We start from the raw sequence: 23,595 nt of genomic DNA on the forward strand, positions 1-23,595 counted from the left end.
ACATACAGGACATGAACCCTCTAGAACACTGCCCCACAATGGCTTTACTGAACTGCAATCACCTACGGTGATGCTCAACACTAGCAACAATCACCATCAAATAACAACCCCTTTGCAATAACACACACGGCAAGTACTCTAATTTCCAAATATTAGGATACTGCACACACTTACTTACTTACTGCTGCAAATGACCCCTAGAACATAGGTCAATATATTGCAATCACCACACAGTAAATAACACAATAACACTGGGCACCGTGACACTACGATTATATATATATATATAATATATATTATATATATATATATATATATATATATATATATATATATATATATATATATATATATATATATATATATATATATATATATATATGTGTGTGTATATCACGAAAATAAACACGTGATTAAGAATGTGATAATGTCAGACCACGGAGGAAAAATGAAACAGGAAATTTCCTTAAGTACTTTCGTATATTAAATACATCTTCAGAAGGTCAACCTTCTGAAGGACCTTCTGAAGATTTATTTAATATACGAAAGTACTTAAGGAAATTTCCTGTTTCATTTTTCCTCCGATATATATATATATATATATATATATATATATATATATATATATATATATATATATAATTACTGCTAGCACATGTAGCCTACAGCTATCAAACGTTATTGGGAACACTAAGGAGAATCTCACACTCCTTAAATCACATGGGTGAGTGATTTATTGATCACGCATGTCGATAAACACTCGAGAGTTACGTTACTCGACAGAGCGATGGCGGTCTCTCCAGACAGCCACGTCACTCACCAAAACTCACCAAAATTACGTTAATTAATACTGCAACCACAATATATATTTAAATAAATCACACTTGTCACGGCCCTGGGAACAATACAAGAAATTTAAGACCACACTGTGGTACACTCCCCAATAATCATTGCCAGGAATCACTGGCGTTACACATACCTGAGCGCTCAGTGTTGGAATTCCACACCTGCAAGACCACACATGGAAATGATATCACTCTGTCCCACGGACGATCAAAAATGATTACCACAATGAAATAATATAATTATTACATGGACATCCTCTCAGTCCTTGGCTAATCTATGTATCCTCTGTTCCCGTGTGTACCCACACACACACACACACTGTACGTCTGTGTACACCAGACTTAAGTCCCTCTGGACTGACAAGATGACAACAAAGGTGATTAATCTCCTCGCCCACAATTCACTCCACCTGAACAGGTGCTGCGTGACAATGTGACGGAACACTTGACCTCGAATTCAAGCTTTAGAGACTACTAATCACCAGAAATACACACATAGGTACTTACTCATTCACACTGCCGGCTTTACACACCATTCCCATACATCAGGCACCCCGCTATAGGTGGCTGGCTCGTCCCAAGTGGCGTAAGCGGCGGTAGTACCTTACGTGGTACTTATACGGAAAATTGGCGCACACTCGAACCCCTCCCACTCAACACGGCTGAGTTCGCACCCTCGACTCACCGGTGAAGTGAAGCGTTCATACCCAGGTGACGCGCACAATGATAGCGTCTCACTCGAACATGGGAAATTTGCCTTGACACTGACACGAATTTCCCCGTTCCCATCGACTGCTACTGAGCACTAGCAAGTCTAATCAACACTGGTATGGGATCTACGAGTCTGTTGCTGCTCGTATGCACATTCCCCACGATCCCAGATCACTGTACCTCTATCCCCTGCACAAAAATGTCTTAAACCCCTCCAAGCGACGACTTCGGCCGGATTCTGTGACGACCGCTGTCGTTGGTGAAGCAGGAAGCATCAGCAGTTGAGTAGTCCAGCCACCACGACGCCCTATACTTCAATTGGGCCGAATTGAGTACAGAGAGCGTCTTGACAAGGTGGCAGCTGAGTTCAGAATGATGCTACACCGGCTCTCCCCGCGTCCTTCTCGAAATAACCAATGAGAGGAAGCATACAGTGGCCTACCCCTCTCATCCAATCAGCGACGGTTTAGCATAGCCCCTAGGGCAGCTCAAAGATGGCCTACCAACATGGCGGCTCAAGATGTTTACTAAGATGGCGGCTGTCTCCATGACAACGACTCAAGTGGCTAGCGAGCGCGGGAGGCCCACAGCTTACCCCACGCCTGGGCCTAGCTGTTCCCGCGCAAAATTGTCTGGCTCCATGCCATACAATGAGATGATGCTATCAGCTCTAGCTCTGTCCACAGACATGCCACCCTGGCCAGGGTAACATTTCTGGACTGCTGATGACTGGGGCTCTCACATGAGCCCAAACACTAGATGTTTCGGTTGCTGGTTACCAAACTTCTAGTGTCTAGTCTTCTCTGTACTGCTTCTCTCTGCAGGCTCCGTGCTCCTCCACAACCTCTTGAAGGGTTGGAGGCGGTCTCCTGGCCGTCGCCTTCTCCTCACAACTAAGTCTGCAGTCCTTACTCCCGGCTGCTGTCGTTCGTATTCCCAGCTAGTTTGTTCTTCTCCTTCCTCACGGTGAACTGGCCCAGCCGCTACTTCATCACCCAACTGGTGAAACTGTACAGTCGTCCCTGACGTCACTGCCCAGGCTTCACTCTTGCTAAGCACCTGTCACTGGAGCACTTGTTGCTCGTTTCCCGTCAATTCCTTCTTCTGTCCGCCTCACGGAGTTCAGTAAGACCTCACAGGATACTCGCAGACCACTGGTGATGCGTATATCACCGGAGAAAGGCGAATACTGTCGGTCTGACAGGGCCCCCCCTATCGCACGTCCGCCCTTGACGACGTGTCGTATCTAACTCCTGGCGCCACAGGGGCGCACGGCTCGGACCTACCTCCACTCGTGACATCACACTTGCCAGGGGCGTTTTTCATTGGCTCCCTGTACAACGTTACCGTTCTAGGCCAATCTGGTGCCACTGACGTCATAACATTTTGGTGCGAAAACGTAGGAGTCGGCACCATCTTGGCGTCCAAAAGGGCCTAAGCCACTAGCCAAAACACTCTTCTTTAGTTAATTTCTCTCCTATGCGAGAACACCTCATGCTCCCACATATGTCAAATTGTTCTCTGGAAGGCAGAGAACGTTCGCGTAAAGTAGATATGACTCTTACAGCTGGCGTGGGGGAAATATAAGAGGGGAACACCGTCACACTACGTTAGTTTTAACTCAAATTTAAAAAAAATAACTTATACATAATGAAATGGACAGATTTATCATTTCATAATGAAAAAAAATAGAGAAATATATATTAAAATTCAGGAAAACTTGGTCTGTTAGGCATATCGGGTCTTGCATAGTAGGCTGAGTATGACGTTCTGGCTACTAGGTACAATATATATATATATATATATATATATATATATATATATATATATATATATATATATATATATATATATATATATATATATATATATATATATATATATATATATATATATATGTCGTACCTAGTAGCCAGAACGCACTTCTCGGCCTACTATGCCAGGTCCGATTTACCTAATAGGCTGAGTGATTTTCTTTATTTTCAACAAATAGTTTCTAATTTGTTTATTTGAAATATTATCATTATATTATATTAGGGACTTAAATTATTGACTTAGATATGTTAGTTTAGGCTAGGTTAAGATAGGTTAGGTTTGGTTAGGTAGGGTAGGTTAGGTTGGGTCATATATCTATGTTAGTTTTAACTCAAAATAAAAAAAAACAAGAACTCATACATAATGAAATGGATAGTTTTATAATTTCATAAGAAAAAAAATAGAAAAATATATAAATTCAGGAAAACTTGGTTTATTAGGTAAATTGGGCCTTGCATAGTAGGCCGAGTACTGCATTCTGGCTACTAGGTGCACTAGGTACAATTAGTATTTTGATAGGGTATAGATGGTTTTATTTAACATTGAGGTGTGTGTGTGTGTGTGGATGTTTTTTTTAGGTGAATTAATGAGACATATGAGGGATTAGGATCAAAGGAGGGAGGGCTTAAATGAAACGCCTGAGTGATGATACAGTTCGCTTCGAAAATTAAATATTTAAAAATATGTGTACGATGTGGGAAACTAGGTTGGAGACTTCAACAGGATGGCGAGTACTGATCTTCACATTTTGACTCTGAGGAAAATATATATGTGATATATTTGAGCTGGGTGTCATAGACAACCTTTTCATGCATTTAAATTCGTCTCTACCTCAAGCATTTGAACGAATAGGCTATTTTAAAGTTAGGTGAAGAGAGAATAAATGAATCTTCTGCAGTTTATATAGCTGACATGTTTGAAGGGTATAAGTGGATATATGGGGATAATAACAATATGGTATAATTAAGCAATAGATAAGTTTGTATAATTTATTTGAGAATGATAGGATTAAATTCAGGTGGGTACATTGTGCTATTTCCAGGCTTCTCATACATGGACCTTTTCTGCAGTTTAGTGACCGTTGATGTTTGGCTGGAAGTAAATAGTAGATACATATAACCCCTCCAAAAAAGGACTTTTTCAATTTCATTCTTATGTTCAATTAGCAGTACCCCCAACGTGTTGCTGTGGTTCAGTCTCGTTCAATGGGAAAAAGAGAAAAGAGAAAGCGCACGTTTCTAATATGTTTAATTTCACAATGCTTGTGGGTATACAATGTATGATGTTGTTCCATTGTCTGAGGAGATATAGAGATTGTCTGGTTTGCCGACTCTAGAACACACAACATATAATTGTCCATGTGAGAAGCACTCCGTGTCTAGATATAAACTGCACAATTCTAAAGAATGACCCTGAGCTTTGTTGATGGTGATTACAAACGCCAATCAAATTGGAAATTACAATATCTTAAATCTGTTGGAATCATAGGAATGTGAGGAAGGAGGACATCTTTCCCTTTAAAAGGTCCTGTCAAGATATTTGCTTCTATGACGTCGCTGATAATTTTTTTTTACTGCAAAGCGCTTGGCGTTGTAAAGTTTTGTCTGGTTGATATTTCGCCACATGATAATTGGCAAGCCGGTTTTCAATTGTCATACGTGTGATGGTATCTCTGGCAGATCGAGTGAATTAAAAAATTCTGTTGGATAATTAACGGCTTAATCTGCTTCCACAACAGTGTCGACGGACTTATATGTGATTGCCTCGCCTTGAATGTTAGACTGAATACTATTGTTAAGGTCGTAGACGTTTTGTTCATAGCCACAAGAATAGCTCGTTTACTCGACCAATCGTGATTCTCGTAATTAGTTTGAATATTGGGAAATACTTTTTTAACCAATTCTTCTTTTAACGTCACTAAATTGCAGAAGTTATGAGGCAATGAAATTCGTCCTGAGGTCAGATCAACCGGACCGTTTACGTTCCCAATTTCCAGAAATTGATGTGAGAATATCTCAGCTGATGGATCGTTTTGCAGTAGCTACATAACTACACGCATATTTTTAGTTAATTTAAATGTCTTTACATGGCGCCACAAAGTAGATTATTTCAGGCAAGCATTTATTTCGTCCGCTGGTGTCGATCGAGGAATTACAGGTAATGTTTGCCTGAAATCACCTGCAAGCAATATTAATGCGTTCCCAAATGGTCTGATGTTTCCACGCAAGTCTTGCAATGATCGATCAAGAGCCTCGAGTGATTTTTGTCAGGCATTATGCATTCACCCGATACAATAAGTTTGCAGTTCAGCAATACTTTTCCCCTTGCCGAATGCCTTGGAAATGTTGCACTTGGGAGTTTCACTGAATTGTATGTTCAAAGGCGATTTCAAAGCCGAAGTAGCAGTTTTTCCACCTGGTTGCAGTATCGCAGCAATTCCGGACGTTGCAAGAGCTAAGGATATGCCACTTTGGGATCGAAATGCTGCCAGAATCAATCTAATTAGGAACGTTTTACCATTTTCTCCTGGCGCATCTAAGAAGATTTCTCCAAGGCCGTTATTGACAGTTAGAATTATTTGACTGAGTGCTTTTTCACTCAAGGGTTAGCCTAGGGATATTCATTTGATATTTGATATTTGATACGACAACAGATCACCCGTGTTGTAATTTTGTTCACGACGTAATTCTACATCGAACAAAGCAGCAGCAGATCGGTTCGGCGATGGCATTTCCAATTGATTAAGAACTTTGTTCGCGATTTCTAAGCACAAGTCATCAATCATTATCAACGCTTCTTTTTAGATTTTTACTCTAAAATCCATATTCATATTTGAATTTTCTTTGCGTGTTCGACGGATAATATCTTCAGCTATGTACGATTTATATTTCTCCCATAACTCTGTGTGAGATAACGGAGATCCGGTGGTCAATATGATTGCAAACAATGTACGAATTTGATTTGGATGTGACGTGTTGGACACGTCATTAATGCCTACATCTCAGTGCCGGTCATTCTCCAATAAATTCAGAGCTTGACATGCACTACGGGAAGTGACATGTGTTACGCCGTTGACAAATCTCATTTGGCGGAAAGACGTTTGACTGGGCACATTTACCAACAGCATGTGAAGAAAGAAGCATTCATCCTGATTAGGATGTACGGTGTACAGTCTGCCTATCGTGGTTTATTTGAATATGCCAAGTTGTCAGTCGACTCGCTCTTCTCGTTTGCGTCGTTCAAATGATTTTCTACTGGCATTCCACGTGTAATACGTAGGCACTTCCGAATACAACATTGTTTTTGCAAACATGTCATTTTGACATAACGTGAAGAAAGCAGTTAACACTGTAGTCGGTGGATTCATAGCTGTTTGTTGCACATTTGCAGCTGTGAAATAAATGTGTTGTCCATTTTCATTTTTTCAAAACAAAAACAAAAAATACAAACAAAATATTTCAATTCAAACGTGGATAAATCGACACAGCTCAATTTCGCCACCAATTGCACTGAAAAAAATTAAGAACAGTTGAAAAAACGAAATGAAAAACAATGAAAAAAGAAACACATAAACTATATCCACGAAATGAACGGTATGGTAAACATCACAGCTCAATTCCAACGCATTGTCACACAAAATAATCAAATCAAAATAAAAAAATATATAAATCTATGAAAATTCAATATATCAATGCAAACGGGAACATTGAAATGGAATCGTAACATATTTTGTATTGCTTGTGTTGGTCTTACGTGCAACAGATGGCGATGTTTAAAAAAAATATGTTTTTACCTGTCACAGGTGTGGCATCTAAATATCAGGTATATAAAAACACCCACGTATTCGAATGGAACGTTGTGTCAAAATTTCAAAACAATCGGTGAAGAACATTCGGAGATTAAAGCGTGTGCTGCTCCTACGTCCTACAGATGGCGCTGTTTTTCAAAAAAGCATGTTTTTTTTACTGTCACAGGTGAGGCATGTATATATTAGGTATATAAAAACACTCGCCTATTCCAATGCAACGTTGTGTCAAAATTTCAAAGCAATCGGTAAAGAGGTTTCGAAGATTTCACTCATATGAAAAACACATGAAAAAGACAGTTTTTCACAAAAAGCACAATTTTTCCATCACAGACGTGATATCGATATAGTATGTACATAAAAACCCGCTCGGATGCGAATGGAACGCTGTGTGAAAATTTCAAAGCAATCCGTGAAGAACTTTCTGAGATTAGCGATATTGAACAAACAAACATTTCCATTTTTATTTATATAGATATGTGATCTTTTACCCAGAATTAATCATTGAAAATGGGCAAAAATGAAAATGAGATTAAATACGTCTTCACAGAAAATAACTTTTTTGTGAATATTGGGGATTGCTGAATGATGACGTCATTGGACATTCGGGTTGACAGCAGGCAGGCCTTTAATCCCTATGGTACAATATTGAATATGGGGGATATATATGAAAAATGTGATTAGATATGCTATCACAGAAAACGAAACTTGCTGAGTGAAAGATGAAAAGATGGCTGGCTGATGCTGTCTTTGGAAAATTAGCGGTTAATGCACCTGTGCAGGTTAGCGAGGGAACAAAAAATGGGCCGGACATAGAGCAATCAGACTCTGAGGCAACGAAGAAAGACCCGGATGTAGAGCAATCAGACTCTGAGGCAACGAAAAATATCATAGGTTATGAGCAATAACTCACTGAGGAAACGAAAAATGGTCAGGACGGAAGCAAAACCTCGCGGAGGTAAAGAAAAATCACCAGGCCTATGGTGCAACTCCTAAAAATGCAAAACGTTGTGCCATAGGCTTAGCAATCACTCACCGAGGAAAGCGAAAATTTACCCGGACGGAAGGGGCCCGTCGCCAAGGTAACGGAAAATGACCAGGACGGAAGTGAAACCATGCTGAGGTAACGAAAAATGACCAATCCTATTGAACAACTTCAAAAAACACAAAACGTTGCACCAAAGGCCTAGTCTCCACTACTCGCACCTATGCTGTGGGTACTTTCAAGCATGCATCTTAGACCGCTACACCACGACACGATCAAAAGCCTTGCAACCTGGGATTCAAATGAATCTTCTGGGGTTCGTGAGTCTTAGCCAGGGTGCCACACATTGTCCTCTTATACTCTGGTCTGTAGTTTAGGAATTCTTCCTCCTACATTTCTCTTGAAGGGAAGGGAACTATCAAGAGAAAGCTCCATGCCATTACGACTATATGGCATTTGGAAGGGGTCAGGATAAGGATTTGGGATGGGACGGGTGGAAAGGAATCTCTTGAAATGCACAAAGAAATCACATTAATGTGACGTATCAATGAGAAAATCAGTATGAACCATGAGGAAGATTCATTCCTGTGCTTTGGGTAATCCAAAGCAAACGCCTTGGGAGTACCCAGAGGAGAAGGTAGGAGGTAGAATTCCTAGACAACAAATCAGAGTGCATGGGTTCAATGTGTGAAACCCTGGTTAGACTTAAGAGTAAGCCTCACAAACACTAGAGGCTTCAGTTGAATACCAGGTACCATTGGTATTAGCATACTTTAGTATATTGGTCTAAGATGTTTGCCAGTGAGTACCCAGAGCATTAGTCCTAATCCTCCTCATGGCTCCTACTGATTTTCTCATATTTTATAATATAATTTTCAAAACCAGAGAGACTCCTCTGTTTGATTGAGGTTATACAAGGGCATCTGCACAGACCGATGACATTATATGAGCGGGAAGCACATTCGACACATTTTAAACAACTCTCATACGCATGTTCATAATGATGATAAACCATTCAAAATTTTCGGTCCACAATATTAGTATGATCTTTTGCTTAATATGTAGTTTTAGTAACAATTTACTTACTTAAAATTATTTCATACTGATATCGTAATTCCTTAATGAGTGTTAACACCATCTGCAGCCACACAAGCCCTCAGTTAGATGTGGTTTTTCACCTCTAACAAATTCACATGTATCAAGAGGCCTTCTGACAAATTTTATATTCCATGTTCTTTTGTATGTAACGTTAGGTGGTTTCTACAGGTGAGTGAGCGAGAGCAGGCGGCGGTGGACGCCTGGCTGGCGTCAGGGAAGCCTTTCCACGTGATGCGGGATCACCCACATCATAATGTGCCTATCTTGGGTGGAACTTGGGCAGCTCGCTGGGACCAAGACATCATCAACACCAGTGAACTCATTACCATCAGGGACCTCATGCTCCGGGATGCTGTAGGCACCTCCCTTTATGGAAAAGATCAAGCCATTTTAAAAGTCAGTATATTATACATTCACCAGTTTGATTTAAACATTGATTTTATTCTCCTTTTTAATAGACAAATCTGGTTAAAGAGTTATTTATGGTTTATTGGTATTTATTCTAGAGTATTACCATGATACTCAAATGGATTGTAGCGTGGATTCCTAAGTGCAACACATTAAGCAAATGTGACTGTGAATATGCATTTCAAATTAACAGCAAAGTAATTAGAACAATTACAATAATTATTTTGTAATGTGTCTGTAGACAAAATATATTATGTTTACTAATGACTGGAATGCCATGTTAAATTTTGCTAAAGGTAGACACATTAATTCAAGTGCGTACATGAGGTGTAGAAATGTCCTGATGGCGTCTGCTGAAGGAACACAAATACAATGTTGTTTGTTGACGATGAAGAAATACCCCTAATACTGAAATAACTAAACCTGCCACCCATACCCACGAGATGCCTTCTTCATCTCTCACAAAATGTCATTTTGACACAGAATCGTCAAGTTTCCCACAACATAATATTGAAATTAGTTTAAGGTGGCTTATTACGGGTTGAGTAAAAATTGTTCAATTTGTTTATAAATTTATTTATGAAATGGTTATAGAAAGGGCTGCAACTGGTCCAAGTTTCAGCATCACACCCTAAACAGAAAAGGAGAAAAAAATACACAACGTATTATGCAACGAATTTTCAACATTTTCAAATAGTTTCAGGGAACACATGTGTCAACTAAAATCATTTCTATAACACTCAGATATTAAATGTAGCACATAATAAAGAATTGTAGTGATCAGTTTTATCAAAAAAGTGTTTAGTGCAATAATATAATTATTCAAAGTTACCCTTCCAAAAATATGCAATATATAATGTTTATAAATTGTTATAAAATCAACAAATGGACTTTGGACTAAAATGTCTCAATAGATTTGTAGAAGCACAAACTCTGCATATAAGGTGTAATTTGCATGTAAATTGATTAATAAATGAAAGCTCTGAAGTACTTTGAAGGTGTAAATTACTTTCCAGTGTAAAATAAAGATCCAAGTTCGGCCACCTGTAGCTGAGCTTGACTTCGACAGATTTCGTTCATAATTGGCACCCTTGCAGATAGGCATCCATTGAGCAAGGTGTGCAAGTTTCATGCAAATCCCTTGATAACAAACGAGAAAAAAAAATTGGCCAAAAAAAAGAAAAAAAAAAATTACATATAAATATATTGCACATACATATTACAATTATTACAAGAGTTTGTGCTTCTACAGCACATAGTAGACATTTTAGTTGACACATGTGTTCCCTGAGATTATTTGAGAATGTTGAACATTCGTTGCATAATACGTTGTGTATTTTTTTTCTCCTTTTCTGTTTAGGGTGTGATGGTGAAACTTGGACCAGTTGCAGCCCTTTCTATAACCATTTCATAAAAAAATTTATAAGCAAATTGAACAACTTTTAATTTATACTGATATGCCCCCTTAAAAAGAATTTCTTCCGGCAGTTGATCTCAATTTCCCCGGAGAGTCATTCATGGCTCGGTCATTTTCTTGAAAATGTTCAACATATACCTTGCAATAATTCCCTTTGATCTACTTAATTTAAATATGTTGCACTTTATAATACCAATAATTGAATCACAGATGAGAAAATATTTTTCGGACTAATTGTGGATTTTATTTTACTTAAATAATTGTTTTTTTAATTATATGAATTAACTACTATTCAACAGAAAATAATGATAACAGCAAACTGAGCTGTCTGTTGTTATAGTAGAAATATGCAGTGACTCCTGGGAAGACTGTTGATATTATTCTTTGTGCCATGGTGTGGACGGTGTCTTTGGTTCCTTAGTTGACTCAGTGTTCCTTGAGAGACTAGACGGGGAAGGAGTCTCAACATTAAGTAGTGCTGCCTTAATTTATCTGTTGACTGAATTATATTTTATTACCCAATGGTAAAATTAATTGAATTATAACACAATATGGACTGATATTGTTATATTGTTATTTTAGTCTAACCTTTTAATTCTGGTATCTTATCACATATGAATTATATTATAAACAATGAAAAGATTGGTTATTTAATTCTTTATTAATTCAAATTTATCTATTGCAAAATGTATACTATAATTATCTTGAAAAATGTAATATATTTCACTTATTTATTAACCTACTTATTTAATCGGCTGGTAAGTAATATCAGCCGATTATTGGCCATGATGGCCTTATAATCGTATGATGGTAAGGCCATGGTAGTAACCACAGTTGTAATATAATGGGGTCAGTGGCACAATTTTTTTTTATTCAAATCCTTAATAACACTACCAACCTCCCTTATTTGTATATTGTAATATACAGGTACGGATCTCTCATTCTATTTGATCAAGGCTTAGCCCTCTTGATGGGCATGTGCTTTGTAGTGGGGTTCACATCTGTTGTTGAAGTGGTGTAATGGCGTCTGTTGACTCTGTCCCTTTTGCGTCCGGTATGGCTCACTTCTGTTTCACTATTATTCTTTATATTTCACACACCTATCGTTCTTAAACAGTGTGTAATTCATATAGTTCTATATTTAGACTAAGCCACCATACAAAGGTCCATGGATATAAAATGGTTGAAATTCAGCTTGTAAGACTGCTTAGTGCCTTCGTTGTGGTGAGGGAGAGTTTACTGACTCGGTCCACCCCATGCCCATCCAGATGGCGTCCCTGATGTGGATGTATGGCGCCTAGTTTGATTTAAACATTGATTTTATTCTCCTTTTTAACAAACGTATCTGGTTAAAAAGTTATTTATGGTTTATTGGTATTTATTCTAGAGTATTACTATGATACTCAAATGACATTGGGCATTACTTTAAGTGTCCTGGTAAGGAACCCTTAAATGCCTCCTTGATTTAAGACCGGTCAGAAATCTGTAAACCAGTTAATGGACAGTTGAAACCCGGGACCTAAGAGCCGAAGCTCAACCCCCGTAAGCACCACTGGGTGAGTACATCACAAAATGGTGGTCATTTGCTGACTAAACATTCTCTCTTCTGCGAGGGCTTGACTTGGGTCTATAAATACCTATGCTTAGTTCATGTGCTCTTTTATAAACGATGTACTATAACATAAACATGTTATACTATGTTTTTGATAGAAATTTTCCACGTCGAAGGCGGAAATTGACGGCTCGGAGTCCATTATTTAGGGCTAGCACGAGACAAACATTTACGAAGTTTACTCCCCATCGTTTTGAACGTACAAACGTAAATTTTGTTTCCATATTTGTGCTGCTGTTGTTTGGGGATAGACGTCCCGCACTTGGGTCTGTGGATCGACATGTGTTGATACTGGGGTTTGCCCACGATCTGTCCGACCCACGGAATCCAAGTGTATGCGTTTCTCTAGTATTTTCAGGGATGAATTTCCTTAAGACTGAACTTTAACTATCCTCAAAATGCCCTGACTGTTTGAGTCGACAGATATGACTTTACCTAACGGCCAATCTGACCTTGATCCATCAACCTGTCCATCACCAGGTTGTATGTTCACTTTGTTATAAGAGGAATTTTCCCCATTATGGTGCTATTCTACCTATGTAATATGTTGGGAAGATGCCTTTACCCTTGTACCAACTCACTATCACCCACATATGAGAGCTCTCTGACATTCTCATCTGGTAAGGAAGGTACTGAAGTCAGTGGTCCACCGTACATTAAGTGGGCTGGACTTATTGGTACATGTTGAGTAAAGTCATCTGACATGTATGTCAACGGCCAATTATTTATTCTCGACTCGAGTTGTTCAGTGCAACAAAGATTAGTTGTTCACCTTAAACCTTGCTAGTAAACTTAGTGAGCCTGGCGTAGGAATATCCCTAGCTCTGACCAGCTGTGAGGAAGGCAGAGTGAGAGAGATTCAGTGTGGACCGGTCAACAACTGGGGGAGGTCCTCCAACTCCACCTCTCCCCACGATCAGCAATACATCTAGCTGGTTGCAGTAAAGGGTAGAGTCTGCTATAGTTTTGTATAGGGAATTAGTTCATATCATGCCTCTAGGGAGTGTTAACTGTAGGAAGTGCTTTATTTAGATTTTGATTAAATAAACCAATTAGTTGTCCTTTGCATTTCATTATTTCCATATGTCTCATGTCCTTGTCACGTGATCTCCACGAGGCTGAGTTTAGTTGGGCCGCAAGCCTAACAAAGCGTAAGAGTTCAGCTATCCCTTTGTTTGCTATAATTTCCCACACTGAAAGTAGATTCTTCCCTCCTATTCCAGATACCTGGGGATCAAGCCCCAAGGTTATTGAGTTCTTAATTGGTTCAGACCCCGGTTATTGCGCTTCGTGTTAATGGTCTGGTGGTGGTAGCAGAAGGAGATTCTAGAGTTTGCTGGGAGTCTGGTACCACATCGTGAGGCTGTAGAATCTTAGCCAGTCAAAACGGCTAAGACCAAGTGGCGTGGGATTCGGCTTAGAGTAGCTCTGGGGTCCCTCGGTAGAAGTGAAGAAAATAGAATACGGGCAGGGGTGAAGTGGATTAAAAAGAAGATCACCCCCCCCCCCTCCGCCGTGTTACAGGAACGTAAATGTTGTGGGAATTTCCCAACAAGTAGTTTTTAGTATTGTTATTAGATAATTAAATGGAAAGTAAGAGTGGACTGTACTAAAATTTAGATACATGTCGAGTATTACCATTTCAACAAATTTGTTGATTTGCACAGTATTTGAGGGTTTTCAATACACAGTAAATTTGCTAAAACTACTGTGCATTTAAATATTCATGAATATATATTCAATAGTAAGTATTCATTGGTAAATAATTTGTTATGGTGTTAATATACTAACTACAATTATCATTGATTAAATTTATAGGGCATAGCTGTCGAGCAGGTTAGCAGGTGTACGCCTGATATTCTCCCGAAAGTCAGTCAAATTCCTAGCCTCATTATGATAGCATTGCTGACATGAGTGAATCACAAGTTGAGGCGGCTGGCTCCCGGTAGTATCTCTCCACGCTGTGGAAAATATACAATGTAACTTCTGTAGTGTCATTATATCTTCATTTAATCACCAAGAAAGGCATTAACTGCCTAAAGGATGTAAACTTACTCAGGTTGTTTTTTTTGTCTTGCGGCATAACGGCCGGTTATTCTAAAAGGTAAATATGGCCATAAGAACCTATCAAAGAAATAACCACCAACCGAACACAATGTCCCTTTATGTATGAAGCTAGCAGCAACGTCTGAGAGTCATAAGTAGTCGGATGATCCCAAAATAACAACCTGCTCGAATTGTTGTACATGTAAGCCTCCGTGAGCAAGTAGCACTCCCTTTTTCCTCTCTCTCCATGAGACCATGAAAATAGGTCACGTTATTCAATTTTATCCTGTTCTCTAATATGACGGTATTGACGTCGTTTTACACCTAAACAATTAACTTCAAATACCAGTAGACAGCTGTCCACTGTTCATATCACTGGATTGAAGAAATTTTAGGTTAAAGCACATATACAGAGGTGGTATATGTAACGTGACTTTTATTCCATCCGGGAATCAGCTGATCACTGATGTGGAAATTTCCACCTTTGAAGGGAGCTATATTTTGTTCTAGTCAAATTAAATAAATTTCCAATCTAAATTACAACGCAAATAGAGCAGAATTTAGAGTGGGTTTAATTAGATTCAAATAAAGAATTCGTCCCCATGGGAGGTGTGGCGGCTGACGCAACAGCAGCCATGTATAGTAAGAAACTTTTGGCATTCCTACACCAGGAATTAATAATGTTAGTAAACTTTACTTCCTAACACTGTACTTTTATCTTACTGTGTTAGGGGTTTTGTACTAACATGAATAAAAAAATATGTTAATTGTTCATTTAAAGAACACTAGAATTGTGAAATTTTTACCAGAAACGAAAGTTTAACTGCTGTCGGAAATTTCTGACACTCAAATACTATCCCCTAGTGCGATAATATGTATTTATTGTACTAGTAATTATAATTTACTAACACTGCTGATCAGAATCGTAGTACCGCCAAATTCTTCCTATTATTCATGACCGCGATTGCATCAGCCTTCTAGCTCCCACGAGAATAAATTATATATATACTGTGACGGTAAAGTGTTGGAGTGTTGATGTTCGGCAGTCTTCAATGGCAGGGGGCAATGCCTTGTCACATTTACAGAAAAAAATGAAACCCTGCTTGCCTGTTTGTCTGTGGTAAGGTAATGGGAAGACACACAAAACACAAAGTATAAACAATGAAATTTTAATTACTCTAGAAAGCAAGATATGAACAAAGACATTCCCTTGGCTTACGTAAAATTCAAAACAAGTCAACAAACAAAATAACATGAATAATTAATGGCGGTGAAATTTACTCTAAAATAAAATGAAGTGCAAAATAATAGTAATATTAATCAGGTGCTGAGAATACTGGCTTAAGCTGCCACCTCCCTTAGTACACGACAGCCATAGCTTTGTCTACCAGAGAGAGATGTTAACTCCAAAGTGCACAGAGATATTCTGAGGAGTACGGCGTGTACTGGCCTAGACGTCGACTCACGTAGTGGCGTGAGTGCAGGTGCGGCGACACACCAGCCAATCAGGAGCAGGCAGGCGGAGAATGGGTAGTTTGCTCGTTGACGGCGGGCGGGAGCCGGTGTGTCTGGTGGTGCAAGGTACGCTTTGCTTCCTGGGCAAAACGTTTGGCGATACTGGTGGACGTATCTTCAATATAGTATCTTGTACATGAATGGCGTGAATTATGTAGGGAAGAGCAGGCTCAATCTCTCTTGAAAGAGATTATCGTCACAATACATAAATTGAATTAAACGTGTCTAACCTTGTTGAATTTATTAAGGGATATAGTTTGGCAATTGATTTAGTTCAATTTAGTAAACTATATGGCTGTTTATTGGATAGAGTTTTCTACAGCTAATCCAGTAAACAAAGTAATCAACTAAAATTCATCTACGAATATAAGTATTTTAGCAAATGTCATTTAGGTTAAATGATATACACCACAAGAAATAATCTGCTGTTACCTAAAGTACGTTATTGTGAAATAAATAACGTCGACAAAGTCTCCTTTTGGTAGGAAATTAGATTAAAATATTGTGAATTATATACCAAGTTTCACCATTTGGTGCTGGGTGGCACGCAGGACACTCACTAAAGAGACTTGGCAGAGAGAAGCCATATTGGAATGGTGTCTTGAAGCTGGTCGTTATTATCTTCTGATTATAGGAGCATCCGCGCATTATCAAGCCTCAAACTGATTAGACAGCTCCATCTTATTATGGACACCGCATTAGGCAAGTCTAAGTACCCTGAAATATATTGTTGTGGCCATGACATATATTTTATTTCAGGTGCCTTGTCGTTATGCAGCAGGAACACAAAATAACATCCGTGAGTGTAATTACCATGCCTAATTGCTCTAATTTCATGAGAATGCGTGTAAATATACACACTTAGGTAAAAATTACATGATATTTATATTTCAGCGTAGAGCTATCTACAAAGGAAGCGTACTTAATTATTAATCCTGTGTCGCCCCAAATAACAGGCATTGACAGGATTAGATGGGTCATAGAGCTGCTGGACGTATTCTCCGTTCGTCTTTGGCAGCTAAGCTTCCAAATGTATAAATTTAGTATTTAGCATACTAACCCATGCTTCAATTTATTTCTGATTTATTTATGAAATTATATCATATCAATATTAAACGTAGAATTTAGAATTTATTCCCCCCCCCCCCCCTCAAAAAAAAAGATGTGTAGGGGAATCACGCCATTTTATATTAAAGTTTTTACAGTCCACTTCTCTACCTTTATTTGAATTAATTATCTACTTAAATATTATATGACATTGGAGAAAAATATTGGAGAAAAAATACCACCATAATTGCCACATCACCAAAATTAAATTCACCAGCTAATAATTTTGTGAAGTCATCTTAAAACACCAGTCTGGAGAACAAAATAGATAAAAAGTATTCTCTATGAACGGATCTAAATAAGTCCAAATAAAACCAAGGTCTTCCCCCATTGTCAATAAAAGGCAGAAAAGTGATCCAACCTCTCGACGTGTTGTTTGATCGGAGAGGGAGAAAGAGACGCCATTAATTATCAACATCAAGTCTTGCCTGTGAGGATACTCTCATAAGATACATAAAAATTTCCCGCTAGTCACAGTGTTGCAAGATGCCAAATCTCCTATCATCAGCACGTCTTCATTAGCAAATAATGAAGTGTTTTATATCCGTTTGACTATTATTATTGTACATTTATGGCCATATTTAGTATATTATGTCAAGTGGTTAGAATACATGGCAAGTCACTTAAAATGGGTAAGCTTAAATTAACTCAATGAATTCTCCATAAAATCTTGCTTCTGATATAGCTGTCATATATTGGTTATTGTTTATTACTATGTGACAGTTTGACAGGTGAAATTGAAGGGGAAGAAGACACTACTGGCTTTTTCCAGTATTTTGTACATTTATGTTTTGTCAGAGGAGATTTGTGTGCCCTTTTTCTGCATTCTATTGTTGTGTTCTCAGACGGGTGACAACTGTCTTTAAGCCATCAAATATCTCTTGTAGAGATAATAAGTTCTTTCTGTATTGTGAACACATTATTGCCAATATTTCTTTGGCAATAATGTCGTCTGTCGAGTCTAAATTCGCAATTACAGCTCTCGTTTCCCCTTTAAGCTGGCATTTTAAATATGAGAACTTATTTACCTTGGTTATAGATGCCTTTGAATTTATATATAAAAACGCTCCCAGAAATCGTCCCAGTTTTCTCTTCTAACCCAGTAAAGGTGGGTAGACTGCTTGGGGTTGTGATGGAATTAAATTTGGCGCAGCAGCTATAGCAGCTTTAGTATTTTTATATTGTGCAAGCATGGCTGTGATCTATCAATAATTAACTACAACCCCAAGTTTCAAATGACATCATTTCTACGACACTCATATATCATATTAGCATATAATAAAGGATTTTTATAAAAAGGATTATCCAAAATATGTTTAGTTTTACTAATACAAGTAGTCAAAGTTCCCCCCCAAAATACATGCCAATATTTCATGTTTGCAAATATTTATAAAATCAATAAATAAACTTATGAATAAAGGGGTTTATAAATGTTGTAGAGACGTCATCTCTACATATAAAGTGTAAATTTCATGTAAATTGAAAAAAATGAAAGAGGAGATGCAATTTTATGTTTCTTGAAAATAATTAAGATCAAACACTCTGCCACCTGTGGTTGAAGTTGATTTCAACCAATTTCCTCCAAATTTGCATCTTTACAGAGAAGCATACGTTCTGTACGGTGTATAAGTTTCATGCAAATCGGCTAATAAAAAATATGAAAAAAAAATTGAGATTTTTTTTGTTCATTTGTTTTTTGGCATAAAACTGAATATTAAAATGCTTTATTATATGATATTGTGATAGTTTAGAGTCATAGACATGATTTCAGTTGACACTTTTGTTTTATGTAATTTTTTGACCATTTTGGAAAAATTTTGAAACAATTCATTTTTTCTCCTCCCTTCCTATTTATGATACGATGCTGAGAGTTGAGCCAGGTGAACCAAATTTTATATACAACTAGTCAAAAAAGTTTGATTGATATTAAACAACATTTAAAAAAGCGTAATATGCCCCCTTAAGGCTTAGTGTAACTGTTTGTGTGTGTGTATGTCAGTGTGTATGACCGGGGTATGTCTTCATTGTGGTGGTGTAGTGGTTGAGAGTTCACTGATGCAGTCTGCCCCACACCCACCCAGATGGCATCGCTGATGCGGATTTAAAGTGCCAAGTTTGATTTAAAAATGGGCTTTTTACTCCAGTTAGTAAACGTATCTGGTTAAACAGTTATTTATGGTTCATATGTATTTATTTTAGAGTATTACCATTCTAATTAAATAATCCTTCGCATTATTTTAAGTGTCCTGATAAGGAACCCTCAAGAGGCCTCTCTTGTTTACCACATCACAAAATGGTAGTCATTTGCTGAATAACTCGCTGTTCTGGGAGGGCTTGTCTTGGGTCTAAAAGTAGCTATTCCTGGTCCATTTGCTCTCTCATAAACCACGCACTATAAATAAAACATACTATAATATATTTTTGGTGGGAATTACCCACCTAAATATCTACATTCTTGACCCTCTTAGAAAAGACTGTGACCGGTGATTAAGGGTTGGGTGTTTAGCCACAACAGTTACACCTGCACATAATTATGTCCGTTGTTTACCCCTCAGAGAAGACTGTGGCCGGTGATGACAGGTCGGGTGCTGGCCCACGACAGTTACACCTGCACAAGTTTCCCAGGAAGTGTTCCCTGGCCCACGCAGCGGGTGGACGGGTTCTTCGTGGGGTCTCCCAGGTCGGTTAGTGTGTATATACTCACTTATTTCTTGTAAAGTACAAAGATTTTGCTCTTGGATTCCGCCATTTCACCAGTTGGTTGTTCAATGAAGTGATTAGCTATCTAGTTCTCATCATATCTACATACAAAATTATCAAAGGACTTTGTTTTTCAATAATCTGCTCATTTAGTTCTTTCCATTTCCCTTCTACTCAAATGCTAAAAACTAATATCTCTCTGGCTCATCTGTTTCTCAAGCTTCCATCTGGCGCTGTTGTTATTCACTGTGAACATCTTCTTTCTACCCTGTCAGAACCGTCAAGTACTTTTTAGTATGTCTGTTGTGAAGCACTGAGTCAAAGATGTTTTGGCAGTCCAGAAATATGTATCCCCGCTGCTTAACCTTTTTAGCTTTATCTTAATTTCGTTACATTATTTTGTAATGGGGGGTGGGGGAAATAGCTCTATCTTGTCCATTATTCCACCCCCCCCCCCCCAGTTAACTAACGAGGCCGGGGGAAACAGCTCTCTCTAGTCCATTATCCCGTCCTCAGTTAGCTAACTATTCTAGAGCACCTCCAGAGTTCCTAAGGCAACCTTTCTCGTTCAACACCTTGTAACCTGGGTATATGACTACCTAGGTGCTAAGACTACACGGCGTCGTAACTGGGTCAGCTACCCGAAACTCTAGAGAGAACGCTAGAATTCATTTCACTGCCACAAACGTATAAGAGGAAACGAAAGGAAAGAAATGAACAGTGAAGTAATTAGTGAGGGTTTGGGGTGAGAGGGAGAGAGGTGGGAGGAGCGAGGAGGATCATTAATTGAAAGTGAGAGTTTAGAGAGGGGTGGAGGGAGAGGAATAGATAGGTAGAAATAGAAGAGTAGATAGTAGAAGTAGAAGAGTAGATAGTAGAAGACGAAATGCTGCCACCATCCATTCTAGATCATCACATACAAGACAAGGAATGGAACTTGTCTGTATCACAAAATTCTCAAAAGATGTTATAAAGGTCATTATTGATATGTCCCATCTCTATCCTGTACTCATTCTAAACCATGAAACCAGTAATCACAGAGGCTTTCTCACTTCAACTCAAGATTTCTAGGAACACAGTGAAAGACCATTTAAATAATAAATTCAACAATTATATTTTTCATGATAAATATCATAACTTAAGCAATCCAATTAAAATGTTAAAGATTATTATTCAAAGTGAGTCATCCTCCAAGAATCTGAGAACACTACAACTGACTGCCCTTGATCATCACACAACACTTGTAAAACACGACCCAGTCACCTTACTGCTCAACTCACCAAGTGTCTCTGCCTATAGCTGGATAGAGGGGGGGGGGGTCTGTAGCTTGACAGAGACTGTCTCGCCCTGCCGGCCGACAGCCTCCCTGCTAGGGACGTCTTCTCTGCTCTGCTGACTGCCGTTCTGTCTGTTAATGCTCTCGAATCAATAGTTCTCCGAGTATTTATTGGGGAACCTAGTAGCTAACTCCGCCCACAAGTAGATAGCCTCCGGCTTTCTACCAAGCTACTCCTTAAACGTCGGCAAGTTTGAAGGCTACCAGGCTCCAATTATAAGATTAGTAGAAGTAAGGTGAAATTCGCATGATCTGACCTCAGGTCACTTGGGGTCATTAACGCTTTGAGGTGTGAGATCTCAGGCCGACAACCTGGCGCCTTTCCAAATCCCTGTCTGTGACTCATGTACTATATATATATTTTAAATAAACTAAACCAAAACACTTTACAGTGGTACATCTCCCCTTCTCCCCGAAATAAAGTTTTTGCAACACTGCTAAAGCAAGCTAGCTGTGTGCAACAACTTTATAACCGAAATAAAAAAAATACATCCTAGCTAAACAAATATACATCATCCTACTCTAAAAAATGAAATATATAGACAGACGTCCATTGTCTCTGGCTGGGCGACGTCACTGCTTGGTCTTGTAGATAATCCTGTACCACATTTCTTCAACACAACTGCCTCCGTCGCTTCTCCGTCGTTAACGCACAACAACCCTTGGTCAATCAGAAAGCCGTTACTACTTGAACTGCGCACAGGACCGTGGAATTCGGTTGTCCCAGCTGATCTGTAATTGGCCCTATGTCAGTTACCATGAGAGACGTATATTGGGGTTCTTCACAGCTATGGGGACTACAAGTTTCGAGACCTTCATATAGTTGCCAACAGTAGAAATCCCATCCTACTCTTCTTCCTCCCTGTTGCTCCAGCACGCCTCCTTCAGAGAGCCACTTCTGACAGCCACATAAAGTCCGCATGACACAGGAAGAATCACTCAACAGAGCAACCTGCTTGCAGGAGGGGCGGCCAGTTAAGGCAAACGATCCTGTCTTGCAATTACGCTCCATGCAATGATGCTGACACCCACAAGGGACACTAGGCATCGTGTCTCAGCTTGTCTTATCTTCTTCTTTCTTCTCTCTTCTTTCTTCTCTCTTCCTTCTTCTCTCTTCTTTCTTCTCTCTTCCTTCTTCTCTCTTCCTCCTCCCATGGGTCTTTGACAAGCGACCTGGGGTCCATCCGTCCTGGGGTCCATCCTGGGTAGACCGATGTTGGTGGGACAGACTGGAGTCGTTGTTGTTCCTCTTCCATCTTTACTGGGTCGTCTGGGGTCGTCTGCAAAACGACCTGGGGTCCACTGGGGGTCCGTCCGTCTTGGGGTCCACTGGGGTCCGTCCGTCCTGGGGTCCACTGGGTAGACCAATGTTGACCGACCGAGAGGGCTGCATCTTGGGGTCCCCGGGGTGGTGGTGGTGATGGTGGAGCCATGACCTCCAGGTAGTGGGCTGGTCGTGGTGGTGGTGAGGAACGCCCCTGAGTGTGGTACACAGCAGCCGTCTCCCTCTTCTGTATGTGCGTCTCTCCTCTCTTCTGGCTCCTCTCTTCTGGCTGTGGATGAACAGAAAGGCGACAATACCGTGCTCCCAAATTGTTGTGTGACCCTGTAGTTTGTATAGGGTTACACAGTCCAGTCATACCGCTCTCCTCCTGGCAACAACTACACTTAAATTTTTAAAATAATCCAATTAACACTGAATGATATTGACTTGGTGGAACATAAAACAGTACTTGTTAGAGAAGTAAAACAGTAAAGTTAGAGAAGAGAGAATAAGATCGTCACTACTTTTAACTTGTCACTAAATGAATCTCCACAATAAATATCAAAACTAATAGACAAAACACTAGCCTAACTTAACTATACCGTTCCTAATCTTACGTACTGTTACGGCCCTCTCGGGTCGCAACTGAGTTCGTACTCTGATGTTATTAGAGGAAGTTGTATCCGGCCCCAAGCCAGTAGTGGCTTTCAAGGAATGAGATCCGTGACGCAAGTAACTTAAAGGGGAAGGGAAATAAAGGCAAAAATTTAAGATTATAATTATTACCATCACCAAATAAATAGTATATAAAAGGTTACTCGAGGGGAGGGGTATTAACACTGCACAAGGGAATTACACAATCGTCTTCTCCTGAAGACTCTGGATCCCAACTCTCGGTGCCAAGTCCTCGGTGCTTTCGTGGCCTCTTCGA

At 39.2% G+C, this 23,595-nt stretch overlaps 1 protein-coding gene across 6 annotated transcripts in view; it reads left to right on the forward strand.

The window, feature by feature from the left end:
- Nucleotides 1–23,595, forward strand: part of LOC123762225 (uncharacterized) — a 184,073-nt gene that overhangs the window by 85,157 nt on the left and 75,321 nt on the right. For 5 of the 6 annotated variants that reach the window (XM_069324165.1, XM_069324171.1, XM_069324154.1 and 2 more), the window contains exons 5-6: nt 9,428–9,655; nt 19,920–20,044. In XM_069324165.1, coding sequence (XP_069180266.1) covers nt 9,428–9,655; nt 19,920–20,044 — 353 coding nt within the window. Of the gene's footprint in view, nt 1–9,427; nt 9,656–19,919; nt 20,049–23,595 lie in introns of all 6 variants that reach the window. The other variant, XM_069324184.1, reaches the window with a different exon arrangement.

Source organism: Procambarus clarkii, chromosome 2, assembly GCF_040958095.1.
Source record: "Procambarus clarkii isolate CNS0578487 chromosome 2, FALCON_Pclarkii_2.0, whole genome shotgun sequence".
Taxonomy (NCBI): domain Eukaryota; kingdom Metazoa; phylum Arthropoda; class Malacostraca; order Decapoda; family Cambaridae; genus Procambarus; species Procambarus clarkii.